General features: G+C 47.7%; 2 protein-coding genes, 1 long non-coding RNA gene and 1 pseudogene across 4 annotated transcripts in view; 3 read left to right on the top strand and 1 right to left on the bottom strand.

The window, feature by feature from the left end:
• The first annotated feature begins 2,560 nt into the window (after positions 1–2,560).
• On the top strand, positions 2,561–6,296 carry LOC122483381 (folate receptor gamma-like). The gene is made up of 4 exons (XM_043580332.1): positions 2,561–2,769; positions 5,245–5,433; positions 5,552–5,687; positions 5,824–6,296. The coding sequence occupies exons 1-4, from the start codon at positions 2,602–2,604 to the stop codon at positions 6,108–6,110; spliced, it is 780 nt and encodes a 259-aa protein (XP_043436267.1). The 5' UTR covers positions 2,561–2,601; the 3' UTR covers positions 6,111–6,296.
• Positions 6,297–9,422: 3,126 nt separating this feature from the next.
• LOC122483384 lies at positions 9,423–10,434 on the top strand (annotated as a pseudogene).
• Positions 10,435–12,813: 2,379 nt separating this feature from the next.
• The window catches only part of LOC122483385, a 34,814-nt gene continuing 27,716 nt past the window's right edge, over positions 12,814–19,911 (bottom strand). Inside the window, exons 4-5 of one of the 2 annotated variants that reach the window (XR_006297399.1) lie at positions 14,185–14,288; positions 12,814–13,441 (exon numbers count right to left, since the gene is read on the bottom strand). This is a non-coding gene — a long non-coding RNA (uncharacterized LOC122483385). Of the gene's footprint in view, positions 13,442–13,819; positions 14,289–19,911 lie in introns of both variants that reach the window. The other variant, XR_006297398.1, reaches the window with a different exon arrangement.
• Positions 13,883–16,810, top strand: LOC122483383 (folate receptor alpha-like). The gene is made up of 4 exons (XM_043580336.1): positions 13,883–14,035; positions 15,778–15,966; positions 16,115–16,250; positions 16,393–16,810. The coding sequence occupies exons 1-4, from the start codon at positions 13,883–13,885 to the stop codon at positions 16,677–16,679; spliced, it is 765 nt and encodes a 254-aa protein (XP_043436271.1). The 3' UTR covers positions 16,680–16,810.

The following is a 19,911-nucleotide window of genomic DNA, read 5'->3' as shown; positions in this document are numbered from 1 at the left end:
ACAGACTGAAACCACAGACCTTGCCCCAGGAGAGGTATTCCACTAGTTGGGTACGTGAGGACAAGATTTGGAGGTTTTCCCAAAATCATAATGGGAAAACATCAATATACGTTATTAAAAAAAAAGAAAAAAACAGGGGCAATACCATCTATCTTCTTGCTAGCAGCAATTTTACTATCTGAAATAATGTTTGAGAAATAGACTAAGGGACAAGCATCTCTGACTTGAAAAAATGAACTTTTCTTCCTTTACTTTTTGTTTTTTAAAGATTTTATTTTTGAGTAATCTCTACACCCAGCGTGGGGCTTGAACTTACAACACCAGGATCAAGAGTCACGTGCTCCAGGGGCGCCTGGGTGGCTCTCAGTCCTTGAGCTTCCGACTTCGGCTCAGGTCATGATCTCACGGTCAGTGAGTTCGAGCCCCGCATCGGGCTCTGTGCTGACAGCTCGGAGCCTGGAGCCTGCTTCAGATTCTGTGTCTCCCTCTCTTTCTCTCCCTTCCCCGCTCATGCTCTCTTTCAAAAATAAACATTAAAATTAAAAAAAAGAAAGAAGAAAGAAGAAAGAAGAAAGAAAGAAAGAAAGAAAAAAGAAATCTGCATGTGACTTTTGACTCCCCCAGAACCTAACTAGTAATAGCCTACTGTTGACTGGAAGCCTTACCAGTAACATAAACAATTAACACATACTTTGTATGTTATGTGTATTGTATGCCATATTCATACAATAAAGTAAGCTAGAGAAAAAATGTTATTAAGAAAATGCATTTATAGTACTGTACTGTTTATCCAAAGAAAATCTGTGTCTAAGTAGACCTGTGCAGTTCAAATCCATGTTGTTCAAGGGGTCAACTGCACATGGCATAAACGCACAGAATTTCTATGGTAGTATACCCAAGGACCTAGGACTAATGGTAGCCTCATGTTCACATTTCTGCAAACATATCTATAGTATCCATAACTAATACATAGCATTATTCTATAAATATCCTTCTTACTGAAATGTACATAATGGTATCAAATCAGATGCATCCTTCTGTATTTTATCTTTCCATTCAATATTTTATATATTTATATTCATATACATACAAACATATATGTTATATTTACATAAGGTATATACTCATATGGTTCAAAGAATCAAAACAGCATAGAAAGATTTATAGAAGAAAGTCTCAGTGCACCTGGCTGGCTCGGTCAGAAGAGCATGCAACTCTTGATCTTGGGGTTGGGAGTTTGACCCCCTGTTGGGTAGAGATTACTAAAAAATTAATAAACTTTAAAAAATTTTTAAAAAATAGAAGAAAGTCTCATTCCTAATCCTGTGTCATCCCACCAAGCAACTACTTAAAAAATTTTCTTCTACATTTCCAGAATTTTCTTACTCAAGCACATACATTCTCCCTCTTCCTTGTTTACACAAAAGATTGCATTCTACCAACACCTTTCTGCACCCTCCTTCTTTCACTTAACAATATACTTGGAGGTTTTCCCATATTTGTACACCAAGATTTCTCAATCTTTTATACCAGGTTAGATCCCATTGGGTGGACCATAATTTATTTACCTGGCCTCTCACTGAAAAACAGTTGAGCTGTTTCCTAGACAGAGCCTGACCACCCCGCCTGACTGAGACACTGGAGAAGCAGTCCAGGTAGGTTTATAAGAGGGAGTGGAGAGGAGGAGGGAGACACTGTCCCTCCCAGGTGGGCTGAGGGCAGAGGCAAGTTCAGGCTTTGAGGGAAAGTGGGGAGGGAGAGGGGAGGAAAGGTGAAGTCTTTCCCAGTTCTCCTGGGGTCTCGTGTGTCTGCTGAATTTTCCTCTGGTAACTCCCACCACCCACTGCTCTGGCTCCGTTCCCTCCTTCAAGTGCCTTACTCTTGGCCTTCCCCTGGTTCTACGCCTGGCTCCACCAGGGTAACTTCCCAAGACCCTTGTGTGGTGGGGAGGGGTTGCTGAGGTGTGAGAAACCGGGCTCTGACTCTCCGGGCCTGCACCCTCATTGGCTCTCCACATTGCACCCCTAGCATCTCCCAACTCCCGTGTCACCGGGTCCAGGACCATAAGCGGTAACTGAATGGCTCAGTGGCCTTCAGCTGGCCCTAGGTCAGCATCCCTGTCTGCCCACTGGCAGTCTCCGGGGGCCTGAAACTAGGCTACCTTGGACTGGTGGGGGATGGGCTGAAGCTGACAGGTACTTCTTCCTCTCACTCCCCACCCTCATCAGCAGACCACTTCCTGTGGTTCCCGTTGTACAGATCTGAGAAGACTTGCCGAGCTGGCAGGACTCTCAGACTGTGGATGAAACACCACCAGTGAAATACAGAAGGATATATCCAGAGAAGGGTGGTGGCTCCCACCAAGGTAGAGCAAGCTAGCATTGGAGGGCCCTTGGAAGAAGGCCCTTGGGTCTTGCCTTCTGGCCTAGACCTCTACATCTGCCTTGTTGTTTGACTCAGGTGCCCTAGGGGATAAGCTGGGTGAGGAGGGCAGAGATCTGGGCTTGGCAGGCAGACAAGAAACTCGGTGGAGAGTCTCATGGCTGCTGCCTCTCTCTCAGGCTGTGTCCACCTCTGACTGTGGCTTTCTGGCAGGAACGGATGAACATGGCCTGGCAGATGACACAGTTGCTGCTTCTGGTTTCGGTGGCTACTGCGTGGGGTGCCCAGTCCAGGACTCCAGGGGCCAGGAGAGACCTGCTCAGTATCTGCATGGATGCCAAGCACCACAAGACAAAGCCGGGCCCTGAGGACAAGCTGCATGACCAGGTGAGGATGGAGTGGGGTCAAGGGTTGGGGAGAATGGAAGAAGTTGGGAAATGGGAAGATCAGTTTTGGGGAGCAATGGAGTCAAGAGGGTGGCTGAGGCAATCCCCAGGAGGTCACCAGATTTACTGTAGTGAGGGGACCATTTTCTGGCACCCACTATGGGCCAAGTGCTTTCCTCACACCTTGTCAGTGAATATGCCCAAAGGGCCTAATTGGTAGGTGGATGGTCTCTACTCATTCAGATAAGGAAATGGGAAATGAGGCCCAGAGAGGGCACAGGTACATGTGGGAATTGAGAGGCTAGTCTTTAGCAGGGCTTAGGACAGAGTTGGGCAGTGCCCTTCCCAGCATTAACTATGTGCCAGCCTATGCAGCTCAAAGATGAGGTACAGGGGAGACAGGTCCCTCAAGGTCACAATGCGGCTAACACATATGAACAGTCCAGGTTCTGAACGGCTATTAAGTCCTGAAGAGACAGTGACAAATCAGATAACGCTGGGAACACTTCCCAGGAAAGGTGCCATCAGCCTTGGCCTTGGAGGATGAGTAAGAGATTTCCAGGAAGACAAAGCAGGAAAGGGCAGCCTAGCAGAGAACAGCATGTACACGGGTGGCAGGGTTACAGCACAAGCCGTGGCAAGCGTAGTGAGGCAAGAGCCAAGGATGCTGCTGCCCACAGAGAAGGGGAGGTGAGGGCCCTCCTTTTATAGGTAAAGCCCCTGAAGCCACTCAGGGAACCCGAGCCTGAGGTTGAACTCCAGGATCGTGAGAGATGTCAGTATTTCACTCTTCCTGGTCTCCTCCTCTGTTCCCCACAAAATCTCACGTTGCTAGAGGGCCGGGGATGTTTCCAGGGAAAGAAGGCATAGACTGACCCAGGGGCTGGAAGTGAAGGGCGGGAAGCCCAGAGCCCCATGACTTCTGAGTCATTTCCGATGTATCATTTGCTTTGTGCATGTGTGCATGCGCTAAAATATGAATAACATAAAATATGCCATTTTAAGCATGTCTAAGTATCCAGTTCAGGGGTATTAAATCCATGCACATTGTCTTGGGACCATCACCACCACCCATCTCCAGAGCTTTTTATCTTCCAAAACCGGAAGTCTGTATCCACCACTTCATTTTCAGAACCTTTTAAGTTCTAGAGGGTGCTTTGAAGAACCCTCTGGAGCACTTCTTCTTCTCCAAGAAATGGCACACAGACTTTTGTGGGAGACAGATGATTCTGTAATTCTGAGAGACAGGGGCTGCACTGAGAGTGCTTATCTATGTTGAGCCCCTGCTGTAGGCCAGCAAGTGATTTTCATTATATAATTAATCTTGTGGAGGCAGAAACCACTGACTGTGGTGGGCAGGTCAGGGATGAGGTGCATGGGTTCTTGCAGGGCAACCCATGAGTTGGGGCATCAGAGGAGGAGTGTGCATGAAGTTAGGGAGGCCTGGAAGCATGTTCTGTGTCAGCCGTGCTGGGGGTGGGCTGGGTTGCTGGAGAAGCGTAGGTTTGGTTCTACCCTCATGGGTTTTCCTGAGTTTCTCCTGAGTGCCCAGACCTGTCACATCTCCCCTGTCACTTGGCCCTGGGTGCTAGAGGTCATCTCAGAGATTTTAAGCAATCGGCTCATAATCACTCAGCTCTGGAGGACCAGCTTAGAACGATTTCTTCAGACACCTTCACCACTTCCTCTATCTTAGCTGTCTTGAATTTACCTCTCTGGGATTGCCTCCCGCGTTGAGTCAGGTCCACACTGGGGTTCATGTGCAAGACATTGCCCCTCTGTTCCCCACTGCTTTCTGGACCTATCTGAAGTCCACTAGACTGGGATTCCAGACCAGATGACAGCATATCAGCCCCCGTCATCTCCACCCTTACCACAGCTTGGAGCCAGGCTTTTCAACCCCACCCCTGTCCTGAGTTAAAATCTTGATCCTACCATTTCCCAGGGTAAACTCTGTCAAAGTTGAAGTAATGATGTTTTCACTAGACCGTTGAAGGCATAAAGTGCCAAAGCCTCAGGGACTTTGCACTTATTGTTTTCTGTGCCTACAATGATCTGTATCTTCCCTCTGCCCGGGACTAAAACTATAAGCTCCATAAAGGTAGAGATTTGATCTGTTTGTTCACTGCTATATTCTCAGCACCTAGCACAACGCCTGATTGAAGGTAAGCATTCAGTTAATATGGGCTGGATGTGGAATGAGTAATATAAATAACCTGAATCATGTGAAATAACTTTGTAAACTGTTTAGAGCTGTAAAAATAATTGCTCCCCCAGACAGTGGTTCCCATACCTCCCACATCCTCTGTTTTACTCTCTGTTAAAAGTTCTGTTATAACTACCCCAAGGGCCAGGCATAGAGGCACCCTCCCCAGCAAGTATTCCTCTGGATGCCCTACCTGGGGCCAAGGAGCCAGAATATGGAGGAGACAGCTGTGGTGGGGGAGGCATGTGTTCCAGTGTCTTCTCCACCCAGTGCACTCCCTGGAGGAAGAACGCCTGCTGCTCACACAACACCAGCCAGGAGCTGCACAAGGATCCCTCCCTCTTGTATAACTTTAACCTGGACCACTGCGGCAAGATAGAGCCTGCCTGCAAGCGCCACTTCATTCAGGACAACTGTCTGTACGAGTGCTCACCCAATCTGGGGCCCTGGATCCAGGAGGTACGGGCCTCTCCCTCACCCCAGCCCAGCGGGCTGCCATCCTGCTCGGTCAAGGTGGTCAAGGCGGTGGCTGCCAGCACCCCTGGCTGAGAGGAGCCCTCCCTCCCCCCCACCCCAGGTGAACCAGAGCTGGCGCAAGGAACGCTTCCTGGACGTGCCCCTGTGCAAGGAGGACTGTCAGCAATGGTGGGAGGACTGCCGCACCTCCTACACCTGCAAGAACAACTGGCACAAGGGCTGGGACTGGAGCTCAGGTGAGGGCCTGGGGGTGCGGAGATGGAGGCGGGGTCCGAGGATCTGGAGTTGGGTGCGGATCTCCAGGGGGGTGGCCAGAAATGGGCTCTGGGCCTACGGGCTGAATGTCTGTGTCCACCCTCTCTCCCCATGCAGGATCGAACAAGTGTCCGGCCGGAGCCGCCTGCCGCACATTTGAGACCTACTTTCCCACGCCCGCAGCCCTGTGTGAGGGCATCTGGAGCCACTCCTACAAGCTCAGCAACTACAACCGAGGGAGCAGCCGCTGCATCCAGATGTGGTTCGACCCGGCCCAGGGCAACCCCAACGAGGAGGTGGCCAGGTTCTATGCCTTGGCCATGAGTGCGGGGGCCATGTCCCATGAGATTGGGCTTCTCCTGCTCAGCCTGGTCCCTATGCTGCACCTCTGGCTCCTCAGCTGAGTCCCTCCCACTGCTGACATCTGGACATCTTCCTTGACTGCACCCAGCCTAGGTGACCCAGCCTCAGCCCAGCTCAGCAATCTCAGATAAAGGGGCCTCCCAATGCCCTAGTAATTATGCTTCTTGATCCAGGATGGGTCATATGGGGTTCCTCTGACAGCCTATTTTAATAGACAGATCCAGGTATATCTTGTGTCTCGAAAATAATTTGGAGATGAGTCGTTTGGGGGGCAACATGCCTCATTGCTTTATCATTCCTATTGAGAGGCCCAAAGAGGGACTGGGACTGGCTTGAAGTTCACCAGTAAGTAGGGGTGGAAGCTGACCCCTAGGTCTGAGGTTCTTACTTCTACACCAGGCTTCCCCCTCAAGTTCCCTCCCCCAAGTTCATCACTCCTACATCACAGGGCATGATGAGGGCATTGGTGGAAGAGGTGGGCAGAGACTGGCAGATGAGTCATCAGGCTCCTGGTGGGAAATAAAAGTTTCTTGCCCCTTCCTTCCCTTTCTAGATGTGGACTAGGGTGGAGCTATTGGTGGTGGTAGTGGGTAGGGAATGCCAATGAAGAGCAATGGCATTGCTTCCCTTTCTTAAAAGGACAAATAATGCTACACTGAATCATCTTATGCATGGTAGAATGCTATACTTGAATTTCAGAAAAGGGATTGCTGGGTCAAGAAGCATATGCATTCGGGTGCTTGGGTGGCTCAGGCAGTTAAGCGTCTGACTTGGCTCAGGTCTTGATCTCACAGTTCATGGGTTCAAGTCACACCGTCAGGGTCTGTGCTGACAGCTCAGAGCCTAGAGCTTGCTTCTCTTCTCTCTGCCCCTCCCCAGGTTGCAATCTGTCTCTCTCTCTCCCATAAATAAAGATTTTTAAAAAAAGGAAAAAAAGTAAAACAAACACAAAAAATATCTTACTACATGACAGCCCCTTACCAGAGCTTTAAGGCTTTTCCATGGTATCTGTTGGAAAAACTAAGCTTCAATGGCATAGAAAGCCCTGCCATCCGCCCCAACTTAGAGCTCACTCTGTCAAACTATTCCCCTTCCATACCATTCACACTTTTCACTTTGGGCCTTCCTCAGGCAATTCTCTTTCTGTGTTCCTGGAACGTTCCTTTGTCCTCTGTGGGCTGGCTCCTAATAGTCTCTCAGATTTCAACCTACAATTCCCCACTAACAGGACTTCTGACCACTCAACCAAAAGAAGTCATCCAGGCACTTTCTTATCACATCGCTCCAGTCCCTTTGTACAAACACCTACCTACTGTGTTTATCATCTGCTGTCCCTGACAACACAAGCCCTCACAAGTAGCCTATGGAAGCCCAGGGAGGTTAGAGGAGGCTTCCAGAGGAGTAATGTTTGTCAAGCAGAAAACGGAGGGCGGACCGGTATTCCATGGTTATGGTTCAGCAAGTACAAAAACTTGGTGGGACCAAAGCACAAGCAAAAATTTCTAGATGGCTGAAATAGAAGTTAAGACAGCAAGGGCAGGGATTGAGGCCAGAGGAGAAACATTGGATTTGCAAGCCTTAGGCTGATGCCCTGAGTGCCTCTCACAAAGCTTCTCTTTCATTCTTTGTGAAAGGATCTGGTTTGGAATGGGACTCAGATCTGAATCCTAGCCTCACCTTGCCGCCTGGGAACCAGAGTTTCCACAGCCGATGGGCTGGCACTCAGGTAAAGCTCCAATTTCTCCTACCCCCACTCCCTGCAGCCCAGGGCCTCTCCCTTTGTAGGCCAAACACCTTCCTGTTATCTTTGTCTGGTCACAGGGCAGCCTACAGATTGGGTTCTACAAGGATGCGGATAGCTCACCTTGCTGATATTAAGCTTCCGGTCCAGGCAGATAACTCTCTCAGGATCTGCTCCTAGGTGGCTGCTTCACCCCCCACCCCAGCACCCAGATCTCAGATTCAGAACCAGACTTGAGGCTCAACAAGGGCAGGGACTCCCCACAGGTCATAACCCCACCCCCAAATCACCTCCCAGTGGCTGGTTACTTCTGAAGCCATCAGGGCCCAGGGCCTTACTCTCCTGGTGGAGGGGCCACAAAGCCCAGTTAATGATCAGCCCCCAGGGCAGGGGTGGAGGGTGCGGGCAGGGACAAGTCCAATCTGAAAGAGCTCCCACCTTAAGACATTCCTAGATCTCTGGTCATTCTTCCCCAATCAGGAGAAGGCAGTCTGGTCCTATAAAGCCAGAAGAGAGGTCTGAAGGGTCCAATGGTGCCTTATCTGCCAAGGTCTTCAGAGGGCTGAACCCTCCCTGCTTGTCACAGGATTCAAGTAAGGATCACTCTGAGGGAGAGGGAAAGCAGGGCATGAGCTGGGGTCTCCTGGGAGTCCATTTCTTTGCAGACCCTTTAGGGCTTGGCTGCTCCCCCAGCAATCCCACCCCCTCCCTGTTCCATGGGCCCAGACCTATGGCCTTCCCCAGGGTATTGAGGCTCCATCTTCCTTAAACTTCTATTGCCATCCATAGGTTGATGGCTCCCACATCTGCATCCAACCTAGATCCTTCCTCTAGGCTTTCGTCTCTGTAACTACTTCTCCCTGGGTCGCACACAGGCACTGTGACAAAACAAAGCTTGGTATTTTCTCGTGCCCAAATTTGCTCCTCTACTCTTCCCTTTCCCCAAAAGTGGTACCACCATGATAAAAGGAAGGCTTGTGTCCTTGGCTAGGGTGAGAGAGGTGGGAGGGGTCTACATGAGACCAGACTCTGATGATGCCATAGATGGGGCACCTGTATGGGTAGATGTGGGGGGCAGGGGAGTGGAGAGAGGAGGGCTGGGGCCTGGGGTTCTGGGCATCTGAACATCTGATTGTGCAGCTGGAGATGAGCAATGCCTGAGGCTGATGAGTTTGGAGGAGTTGCTGGATCTATAAGTTGGGGACTGGAGAGTTCTGTGCTCTCTACAGCTGGCTGGGAGCTTGGAAGCTTGCACTCCAGCCCTTGCCCTGCAGTTGGTTCTATCCTGATTCTCTGGGTCTCATTCTCTTCTGTATCACAAGGACAGGGGGCTGCAAGTGGATCAGATTGTTTTAAAGGACTCGGCAACTCAGGCTGCAAGGTTTTATCAGACCTGAGTCTGGGGGAGAAAATGGGGTCAGTGGGGCTGGGGACTGGCCCTAGGCCGGCACTATTAATCCACCCACCTCCTGTGGAAGCTGGCTAGTGTCCACAATAATTGACGTGCAAGAATTAACTGCTGAGTAGGCCGAAGGACCTGCGGTGGGCCCACCTCGGCCACCTCTCTGGCTTGATCTTCCTCTGTGCCTGACTGTGTGCTTAGTCCCGCACCATGGGGCAGCAGGAAAATCGAGTGGCCTCTATGAACCCAATAGCAATGGCCAGATCCAGGGGTCCAATCCAGTCTTCAGGCCCAATGATCCAAAATTATCTGAATCGACCAAGGCCTACCTGGGAAGAAGTGAAAGAACAACCAGAGAAGAAAAAGAAAGGCTCCAAGGCATTGGCTGAATTTGAAGAGAAAATGAGAATTGGAAGAAAGAACTGGAAAAACACAGGGAGAAATTAGTAAGTGGAAGTGAGAGCTCATCCAAAAAAAACAGAGAAAGAAAAAAAAAAAAGAAATCTGGTAGGTATTCATCTTCTTCATCAAGCTCTGCTTCTTCCAGCAGTTCTTTGGATTCTGAAGATGAGGATAAAAAACAAGGAAAAAGAAAAAAGAGAAAGAAGAATCGTTCGCATAAATCTTCTGAAAGCTCCATGTCAGAAACTGAATGGGACAGTAAGGATAGTTTAAAAAAAGAAAAAGAAGTCAAAGGAGGCAACTGAGAAAGACAAGGGCATTAAAGGACTCAGCAAAAAAGAAAGATGCGTCCTGAAGATAAACCTTTATCGTCTGAGTCCTTATCAGAATCAGATTATGTTGAAGAAGTATGAGCAAAAAAGAAGAAAAGCAGTGAAGAACGAGGAAAAGAAAAAACAAAAAAGAAAAAGAAGCATGAGAAACACAGTAAAAAGAAGAAAAAGAAGGCTGCTAGTTCAAGTCCCGACTTGTCATAATATTAAGAAAAATCAGGATTCCTTTATAAAGAAAGTGCAATGTCTAAGGAAATTTCAACGGCGAAAATTATGACATAATTACTAACATGCATGAATTTTCTTGTTTTTAGAATTATTACTGGACTATTCAGTAGCCACTCGGATGCCTCCGTGTGAAAGGGCCATAATTGCTGCCTGCTGCTTGAACGTCAGTTTTTTCTCTTCCAGTGCTTAACAACTCTGGGAGATAATACATTGCAGTTGTGCTAGTGGTTAAGATTTGGGGATAAAATTACTATTTTTGACTCGAAGTGTCTAATGATACATCAACAGAAATCAAATCTGGATATATCATTTAAGATGTAATTAGAAATGACCAGATGACTCTAGTTAACATTTTGGAAATAGGGATTACACTGATATTTCAAAATTCTTATTCAGTAGATAAGTGTATTTTAATTTTTCCCCTTATATACTTTTATTTACCTGGGGAAGGAGCTTTTAGGTTTGGGGGGGGGGGTGGTTTGCTATCTCTTTAGCTAGAAGAATAGCGTGCCTTTTATCCTCACATATCCTGTTTTTGTGGACACAGTAGCCATGCTTCATGGGGAGGTCAGAGCTGGTACAGCAGTCTTGCCCTTAGGCATCCTTAGACTCTTGTCATTTGCTGCTTTAAGTGAACCAGAGTAACAGCCTTTTGCAGCACAACAAAGCCCCAAAAGTTCTGGGATTTACCTCCACTTCAATAATACTGAATGTTTTTTAGCATTAGAATGTGTTATAACATTTGAATTAACTTTGACTACACTTTGGCTCTGGAGAGGAATCATTTCAAATAGCCACTGGTACTTTTTGAACTTGATAGCTAAAGATTCTAAAACGCATGTTTTACACTGTTAGTTTTAACCAGTCAGGAAAATTTTATGTGACCCGTGATAGTTATTTTATTTTTGTATGAATTTTGTTTAGGCTGCCGTGTTTAGCTTTTATTAACCCCTTATTCCTGCTCTTAAATTCCATACTGTGGTTAATGGCATACTTGCCAAGATACTTAGCATGTAAAACAAAAAAGCAGACTTCTAATTTTTTTCTTTTTTTTAACAGCTTCATACTGAAGCTGAGTCTTACCATAAACAAGTTGAGTGGCAGGCCTGGTATGCTGTGTCTTGTTACATAAAGCTATTGCCAGAATCTTAGTAAATATAACACTTTAGAAACTTGTCTTTGTATATTCATAACAAATTGTGACAAGTTAAGTGAGAATTACATTATTGCTCTTCCTGTGCCATATTTTACTAAGAGTTTGTGCCTCATATCTACTGCTGAATTGTTTACTAGTAACGTTAACAGGAATTGAAAAATCATTTTCACTTTATATTTTTATATAATCAGGTAACATGACATATAATTTGATGTACAATTTTGCCTGTTACAGAGGGTGTGCTAATTAGAGTGGTATATGCACAAAACATTTTGGCATGACAAGAGGCTGAATAAATAGCTATTTTACTTAAAAAAAAAAAAAAAAAAAAAAAGAATTAACTGCTGAGTGGCCTTCGCCCGATCCCGGCTCCACTCCTGGGCCACATTCCCTGCTGCCTGACCTACTGCCCGTCTCCTAGGCCACTAAACCGCGGCTGCGCCCCGGAGTAAGGCAAGGGGGACTGTAGAGCGGAGCAGAGGCCTGAGCCAGACCAGAACCACTTCCTCTCCCAGGTATGCCACTCCCCACCCCTTTAGTAGAGGCAACACACCCCGCTGTGCTCTCAGCATGTGCTAAAGAATTTGCTGCACCGAGAGGATCCACTTTGCCTAAATCCTAGAGAATCCAGAAGTGGAAGCTAAGGGCCCAGAGCAGAGTAGGTTCTGCCCAAGGTTAAAACCGCAAGCTGGTGTCCACCACCGAACTAGAACCAGCGGACTTTTACCTTTCAGCACAGTGCTGGGTGCTTAGCGGCGCTTCACGTCTGGGGCCCTGGGTTGTGTGTGTTCAGGGTGGTGGTGGTTGGTGGGGGCATAGCTGCACCAGTATCTGAAGCTGAGACTAGGAATGTGGAGAGCAACTTGCAGAGTGCATAGGTTGCAGGGAGAAGAGAGCTCTGACTCTAGAGAGCAACCACCACAGCAAGAAAAACTACTGACCGACCAGGTGGGGCCCACCAAGGCTGGGGAAGGGCCTTCTCAGCCTCCACCCAGGCCTCCCTAGTACTCCCCATCAGCGGCCCCCATGAAAGCCTCAGCACAGCGAAGGTGCAAGGGACAAAGCTGAAAGAGCTCTGGAATCGAGGGGCCTGTATCAATCTTGGGGGGTCTCTATTATGGTAGGTGGGGCACATCCCTCAGCCTGAGCCAACTGATGACACAATCCGTGCCCAGCTGACTCTCATTTGTTAGGGTTTTCTCCCCTACATTTAGTGCTCAGATGAGGACGCTAAAGCTCAAGATAATTTGAGTTATTTTCCCCCAAGGTCAAGCCAGAGGTAGTGTGTTAGGGCTGAGAACTGTGCTCTAAACTGCTAGACCGTGTTTCCCCAAAGAACCTGATCCAAAGAGTCACCTGGTGCTCCCGAGAGTACTGATTTGTCTTGTGACCCAATCAGTGAGTGACTGGGTCATTAGAAGGATGATTGGGTCCTGGAATGAATGAATTACCAAGTGAGAGAATGAATAAACACTGGAGTAAATAGAGCAGCAGAATATTGGATTGTGGGAAGGTGAGGGGCGAGGAGGAGAGGGGAGGTGGGAATTCAATTCCAGGTTTCCCAAGCCCTGCCAGGCAGTCAGCCTGGAGGCCACCCAGCTCAGGTCCCTTCCAGGAGGCCAAGGAAGCTGCCTGAGCTCCACAGGACAGGGCGGGGAGGGCAAGGCAGTGTGGAGACAAGGCAACTTTGAGCAGAGGGGCGTGTGCGCTTTGGGAGCCATGGGAAACGAATGCCAAACTTTAGGAGAGCCCAGGCGCCTGGTGACCGGTGGGGTGAAGGAACGGTCAGTTCCCTCCCAAGGTTCAGTGTCTGAATTCAGAGGATTCAGGTGCTACGAAGGCCAAAGGGAGGCCAGCTCTGTGGTCCGGGGCAGGAACCTCCCCAAGGCCCCGGAGGCTGTCCAGCTGGCTGCCCACAGCCCTCTCTGCCCTGGGACATTCCCCGAGGCGCAGTATCTCCGGGAGAGGCCAAATGATGAGGCTGGGAAGGGCTGGAACTGGGGCTGGGTTTTGTTGTCTTGTTTTAAACTTAGGTCTGCGGCTTATCTGGAGCTCCAAAACTGAGGTTATTGTCAAAGTTTGCACGAAGTCATTTGGTGTCAAAATCTGACCTGAAAATTAATGTGAGGTTATTATAGTTTTTATTTCTCCCACCAGTGTAGCTATTTCAGCACAGAATGTATGCTTGACTGTTGCGTGCAGGTGGATTGTATTCTGAAACACTTGCCTCCAAGGATTTCAAACAAGACTGTGGACCTATGGCAATCTCCCGGCTATTTCTTCATTTTGCCCAAACTCCATCCCTTAGTTTCATCATTTGATCCTCCTGTCCACCTGGAGAAATCACTAATGACACTAGCAAGGACTGTCCCAGAGGGCGGTGTCTGATCCCTCCTCTCCCTGAGTCTATGAAGATAGGGGAAGGGGTGGGGCATGACGGGGCCCAGGCTTCTTGGAGGCTCCACCCACCTGGGGCTATTCCCACACACCTGGAGGCCCCACCTCTGCTTTCCTTGGTGCCACTGACCACAGGTCTTCCTTCAGACACTGACATGGCCCAGCTGGTGACAACAGAGTTGCTGCTCCTTCTGGCGGGGGTGGCCGCAGTGTGGGCAGCCCGGCCCAGGACTGAGCTTCTCAATGTCTGTATGGATGCCAAGCACCACAAGGAAAAGCCAAGCCCAGAAGACGAGCTGCATGAGCAGGTGGGCGGAGGGTTGATCCGAGGTGGGGAGGTGCTGACTCAGGAAGAGGGCAGCGAGAGATAGAAGCATCAAACCCTTTCCATGGTGGAGGCAGGAAGGCCACCTGAGAGACTTTGAGTTTGCACTAATGCGGGCAACTACTGGCTTACCACATACTGTGTGCCCAGTGTCGCCAGTACAATGTCAGCACCTCAGCTCCTTGGTTGTTGGGTTTCCGTGTTACACAGATCAGGAAGCACGTCCAGAGAGGAGCCTGGGAAATGACACAGGAGAGACCCGTCAGGCACATCAGACCCATGGGGCTGATTTTGATTTCAGAGTTTAGACGGAAACTGACCCAAGAATCTGAGAGCAGCAAATGCACACAACACATTGTGGTTTCTTTCCCTCCAGCCCCAAACAGCTCGAGAAAAGTAGATTTCTCACAGTCTTGAGGCTGGGTGTGAGGCACATTGATTCATGCATCTAGCAATCATTTCCACTGGGGCTCTTGACCTTTTTGTTGGACCAGAGGTCTCTTTTCTATGAAAATTATTTTGTCACAACCCCTTTAATATCCTGGACCTATCTAAGCATTAAAAAAAGCAATATGATGCATAACTGTAAAGAAAACACAAGAGGGAAGTCACTTGTAAAATGCATTCCAATATGTAAATGTTCATTTTGACCTCAATAGCAGATAATGATCATAGTCCCCAGTTAGTGCTTGCTCAGAATCACTGAGCCTGCAGCTAAGTGACGGTGTAACTTGCATACTTTGAGCAGCCTTGATTTTAACTTCTTTTAAAGTGCACGTTTTTTTGTTTTTATTGTGGTTTTTTAAGCTTTTTAAAACAATGTTTATCTTATTTATTTTTGAGAGAGACAGAGATAGAGCATGAGCAGAGGAGGGGCAGAGAGAGGGGGAGACACAGAATCCAAAGCAGGTTCTGTGCTGCCAGCACAGAGCCCCATGCAGGGCTCGAACTCACAAACCGTGAGATCCTGACCTGAGCCAAAGTCAGTCAGTCACTTAAGCAACTAAACCACCCAGGCGCCCCTAAAGAGCACATTTTAATATTTTGCTTTTAAACTGAATTCTAAACTATGGGTTTTCATTCATTCACTGTTTTGAGTATTTATGTAATTAGATCTATTCTGAGGTTCCAATTTATTTAGCTTGCCTCCTCACCTCTGGGTCTTTGCCACCTTCTAAATGAGGCTTGTCTGACAAGTCTAGAAAACTGCCCTTCCCCATCCCTCTCCCCTGCTTAATCTCTTTCCAAAGCAGTCAATGAGTTTTCATTGTTATGTCTCTACCTCTACCTTCTGGGTTAGAGTAAGTAGGAGCTCAATAGAGGTTTGGATTATTGAATTTTATAATGGCTGCACTTCCCCCAAAGAGGGTCCCCCAGTGGCAAGTATTTCTCTGAAAGACTGACTGTGTTAGGGGATAAAAGAGGGAGGAGTCTTGGTAGCTCAGTGAGTCAAGTGTGGGACTCTTGATTTCAGCTCAGGTTATGATCTCATAGTTCATGGGATCGAGCCCAATGTCAGTCTCTGTACTGACAGCGCAGAGCCTGCTTGGGATTTTCTCTCTCTCTCTTTCGCTCTCCCACCCCCAAGTAAATAACTAAACATTAAAAAAATAAATAAATAAATAAATAAATAATTTAAAAAAGACTAAAGGGGGAGAGGTTCCACATGGGAATACTGTGGCTGTGCCAGGCATGGGAGTTAGTGCCTGTGTCTCCCCCACCCAGTGCAGCCCCTGGAAGAAGAATTCCTGCTGCTTTGCCAACACCAGCCGGGAAGCCCATAAGGACATTTCCTACCTGTACAGATTCAACTGGGACCACTGTGGACAGATGGCACCCGCCTGCAAACAGCACTTCATCCAGGACACCTGCCTCTATGAGTGCTCCCCCAACCTGGGGCCCTGGATCCAGCAGGTATGAGTGTCCTCCCCTGGACCCCCAACTTTGCAGAGGAGCTAAGCCTCCCAGACAACTCCTCGGGCTGCCTCTCCAGCTCTCTCTTCAGGGCAGAGCTGCCCAGAATCTTGAACCTCAGCCCTTTTTCTCCACTCACCTCTCCCAGGTGAACCAGAGCTGGCGCAAAGAACGCATCCTGAACGTGCCCCTGTGCAAGGAGGACTGTCAGCAATGGTGGGAGGACTGTCGCACGTCCTACACCTGCAAGAGCAACTGGCACAAGGGCTGGAACTGGAGCTCAGGTGAGGGCCTGGGCAGGTCAGGGAGGGAGAGATTTGGAGGCAGAGGTGTGGGGTGTGGAGCTGGCATATTGGGGCTGTGAGATTGGTGGAAACAAAGTTAGTTCTGGGCCCAGTGGCTGAAGGTCTTCCATCTCCCCTACAGGGCATAACCGGTGCCCAGTGGGAGCTGCCTGCCACCACTTCCATTTCTATTTCCCCACGCCCGCAGCCCTGTGTGAGGGCATCTGGAGCCACTCCTACAAACTCAGCAACTACAGCCGAGGGAGCGGCCGCTGCATCCAGATGTGGTTCGACCCGGCCCAGGGCAACCCCAACGAGGAGGTGGCCAGGTTCTATGCCTTGGCCATGAGTGCGGGGGCCATGCCCCATGGGATTGGGCTTCTCCTGCTCAGCCTGGTCCCCATGCTGCAACTCTGGTTGCTCAGCTGAGCTCCTTTTACCTTGTGATATCTGCACATCCCTGCCCTGTTCAGCCCCATAGCTCCCAGCTATTCACTTCCTGTTCCTTGGATGGGGGCGGGGCTCTGCCCCATGTTTGAATAAACCAGACACCCAACATGTATTAAGTGAATTCTTTGGGTGTGAAATGGGAATGTGACTTTTGCTTTCAGGTTCCCGCTGATTGAAGCCAGTTAGACTTGGTCAGTTCCACGTTCTGAAACTTACTATGAACTTTCTAGATGTTTAACTGCGCTTATAACCTAGGACATATTCATAGCTCTCAATTTCATTTTTTGTTACAGCTCTCATCTAGAGCCAGGCCCAGAATTTTATTTTATTTTATTTTATTTTATTTTATTTTAATTTTATTTTTTTAAGTTTATTTATTTTTCACAGAGAGAGCGCGCGCATGGGTGGGGGAGGGGCAGAGATAGGGAGACACAGAATCTGAAGCAGGCTCCAGGCTCTGAGCTGTCAGCACAGAGCCCAACGCGGGGCTCGAACTCATGCACCTTGAGATCATGACCTGAGCCAAAGTAGGACGCTCAGCCAACTGAGCCACCCAGGTGCCCCAAGGCTCAGAATTTTAGAATTTGAATTGGACCTATATCCCGCCCCCCCCCCCCCCCCCCCCCGCCCCAGGTTGACTATTCTGCTCCGAGCTCAGCTCTCCAATAGAAGAGAGAGGAATGGGTGTGCCTGGCATGTTCTGGATGTATGGCTGGGTAGAGATGAAGAGGTTCAGCAAGAGCCATTCCTCACCAACAGCTAACACCCACAAAGCACTATCTACCAGGCACTATCCTAAATGCTTTACATTTATTCCTATAGGGTATATAGACTGTTGTGTGCCTTGTACATATGTGGAAATGGCCACATAAAGTAAGAAATATGGCTAAAACTGTCCCCTGCATAAAAGCTGAGATTCCAACTCAGGCAATCTGATTCTTGAGAATAAATTCTTTCCCCTGCAGACTGGGTAAATATGTGTATCTTGAAGGGATAATGGACCTCATGCTTAACCAGACTTGTGCGCTTGAGCTGGTCTAGCAGAGCCAGGAATGGAACCCAAACCTAGCTCCTAGATCAGGTTCCAAACCAACAATTTGACAGACTTTTAGGCAGTGTTTTCACATTAAGCATAGCTTGTAGCAGTTATAATAAGCTAGGTTAAAAAAATAATAAGCTAGGCTATGTTACAGTAACATCTCAAATATCTCCCTGGCACAACTAACATTTCTTATTCAAGCCACAGAGTTTAATGTGGGTTAAGCGGGGTTGGGGTGGGGGGGATTTCTGCATGGCACTCAGGGATTCCCAAGGTTGAGGGAGGCTTCATCTCATCATACACTTCCATGAGACAGGAATAGGAAGCTTGGTGAATTCTCTACAGGCTTACAAAACTTCCACCCATCACTAATTTTGATGGCCACATCAAGTCATTGCCATGACTAACTTCCAGGAGGTGAGGAAAATACAATGCTAACAAGTTCTTGGAAGGAGAAGGGGAGCAGAATGTTTGTCAAAAGACCTACCAACTTGTAATGTTATGGTCAGTTTATGTTTCTGGCATGGTCGTGGTTACAAATTTAATTTTTCAGCTTGATTCAGGTAAGAAAGAGAACCAGCCCTTTGAACCCTACGCAAAGAACTACATCAACATGAAAAATGGAGCGTTCCACTGGCCACCATCCTAGATAGTCTTGCAAACAAGGCCAACTGATGTATTACATTTAATATGGAACCAATGATACTATTTACAAATGCAACTTACTTATAGATGTGTTAGAATGAGTGAAATTTGGGGCACCTGGGTGGCTCAGTTGGTTGAGCATCTGACTTAGGCTCAGGTTGTGATCTCACCACTCATGAGTTCAAGCCCCGCATTGGGCTCACTGGTGTTAGTGTGGAGACTGTTTCAGCTCTTCTGTCCCCCTCTCTCTCTGTCCCTTTCCTGCTTGAGCTCTCTCTTAAAAATAAATAAATCTTAAAAAAAAAAAAAAAAGAATGAGTGAAATTTAAGATCGGTATCACCTCAAGCCAACATGCCTTATTAAAAGCTTATTGTGCTGTTTCTGAACCATGTATAAGAATACTTGTCTGAGTCCCACTTTCTGGAGTTGCCATTCTCAAGTTCTGAGGAGTCATTAGCTTGCAGAATGTATTAATAATTTTCCATATTAAGATCTCCTCAGCAGTGGTACTGGCATAAGGATTGACATAGAGATTAATGGATCAGAACTGAGAGTCCAGAAATAAATCCTTATATTTATATTTAATTGATATTTGACAAAGGTGCTAAGGCAATTCACTGGGGGGAAAGGATAGTCTGTTCAACAAATGTGTTGGGACAACTGATTATCCACACACAAAAAGGTGAACTTATGGTATGACCTTCAAGTCATACCATATACAGAAAATTAACTCAAAAAGATCATAGACTTAAATGTGACAGCCAAGGGGCACCTGGGTGGCTTAGTGGTTAAGTGTGCAACTTCAGCTCAGGTCATGATCTTGCCCTTCATGAGTCAGAGCTCCATGTTGGGCTCTGGGCTCACAGTTTAGAGCCAGGAGCCTGCTTCAGATTCTGTCTCCCTCTCTGTCTGCCCCTCCCTCACTTGCACTCTTTTTCTGTCTCTCAAAAATAAATAAATGTTAAAAAAAAAAAGTCTTTTTAAGTGTGACAGCTAAAACAAAATTTCTAGAAGAAAACAAGAGAATAGTTAACAGACGTTGCGTTAGGCAAAGATTTCTTAGATTAAAACTTCTAGGGGTGCCTGGGTGACTCAGTTGGTTGAGTGTCCGACTTCAGCTCAGGTCATGATCTCACACTCCGTGAGTTCGAGCCCCGCATCGGGCTCTGTGCTGACAGCTCGGAGCCTGGACCCTGCTTCGGATTCTGTGTCTCCCTCTCTCTCTGCCCCTCCCCTGCTCATGCTCTGTCTCTCTCTGTCTCAAAAATAAAACATTGAAAAAAAGCCCAAACTTCTACTGGGCCACCTGGCTGGCTCAGTCAGTGGAGCATGCAACTCTTGATCTCAGGGTCATCAGTTCTGGCCCTACATTGGGTGTAGAGACTACTTAAAGAAAAAAAATCTTAAAAAAAAAAAGCTTCTACCTATTCTAAGATGGACAGTGTATTTCTTCCTTTCTTTCTTTCTTTCTTTCTTTCTTTCTTTCTTTCTTTCTTTCTTTCTATTTTAACTTGTTTTATTTTTTA

Source organism: Prionailurus bengalensis, chromosome D1 (genome assembly GCF_016509475.1).
Source record: "Prionailurus bengalensis isolate Pbe53 chromosome D1, Fcat_Pben_1.1_paternal_pri, whole genome shotgun sequence".
Lineage (NCBI taxonomy): Eukaryota > Metazoa > Chordata > Mammalia > Carnivora > Felidae > Prionailurus > Prionailurus bengalensis.
Note: the sequence above shows the minus strand (reverse complement) of the source record. Positions and strands in the feature narration are given on the sequence as shown.

What these genes read in the sequence shown, in the direction of transcription:
- LOC122483381 (XM_043580332.1), top strand. Translation starts at nt 2,602, where the DNA reads ATGAACATGGCCTGGCAGATGACACAGTTGCTGCTTCTGGTTTCGGTG. An exon ending in AGGACAAGCTGCATGACCAG is followed by an intron (nt 2,770 to 5,244) that starts GTGAGGATGGAG and finishes TTCTCCACCCAG; the next exon opens with TGCACTCCCTGGAGGAAGAA. An exon ending in TGGGGCCCTGGATCCAGGAG is followed by an intron (nt 5,434 to 5,551) that starts GTACGGGCCTCT and finishes CCCCCACCCCAG; the next exon opens with GTGAACCAGAGCTGGCGCAA.
- LOC122483383 (XM_043580336.1), top strand. Translation starts at nt 13,883, where the DNA reads ATGGCCCAGCTGGTGACAACAGAGTTGCTGCTCCTTCTGGCGGGGGTG. An exon ending in AAGACGAGCTGCATGAGCAG is followed by an intron (nt 14,036 to 15,777) that starts GTGGGCGGAGGG and finishes TCCCCCACCCAG; the next exon opens with TGCAGCCCCTGGAAGAAGAA. An exon ending in GGGCTGGAACTGGAGCTCAG is followed by an intron (nt 16,251 to 16,392) that starts GTGAGGGCCTGG and finishes TCTCCCCTACAG; the next exon opens with GGCATAACCGGTGCCCAGTG.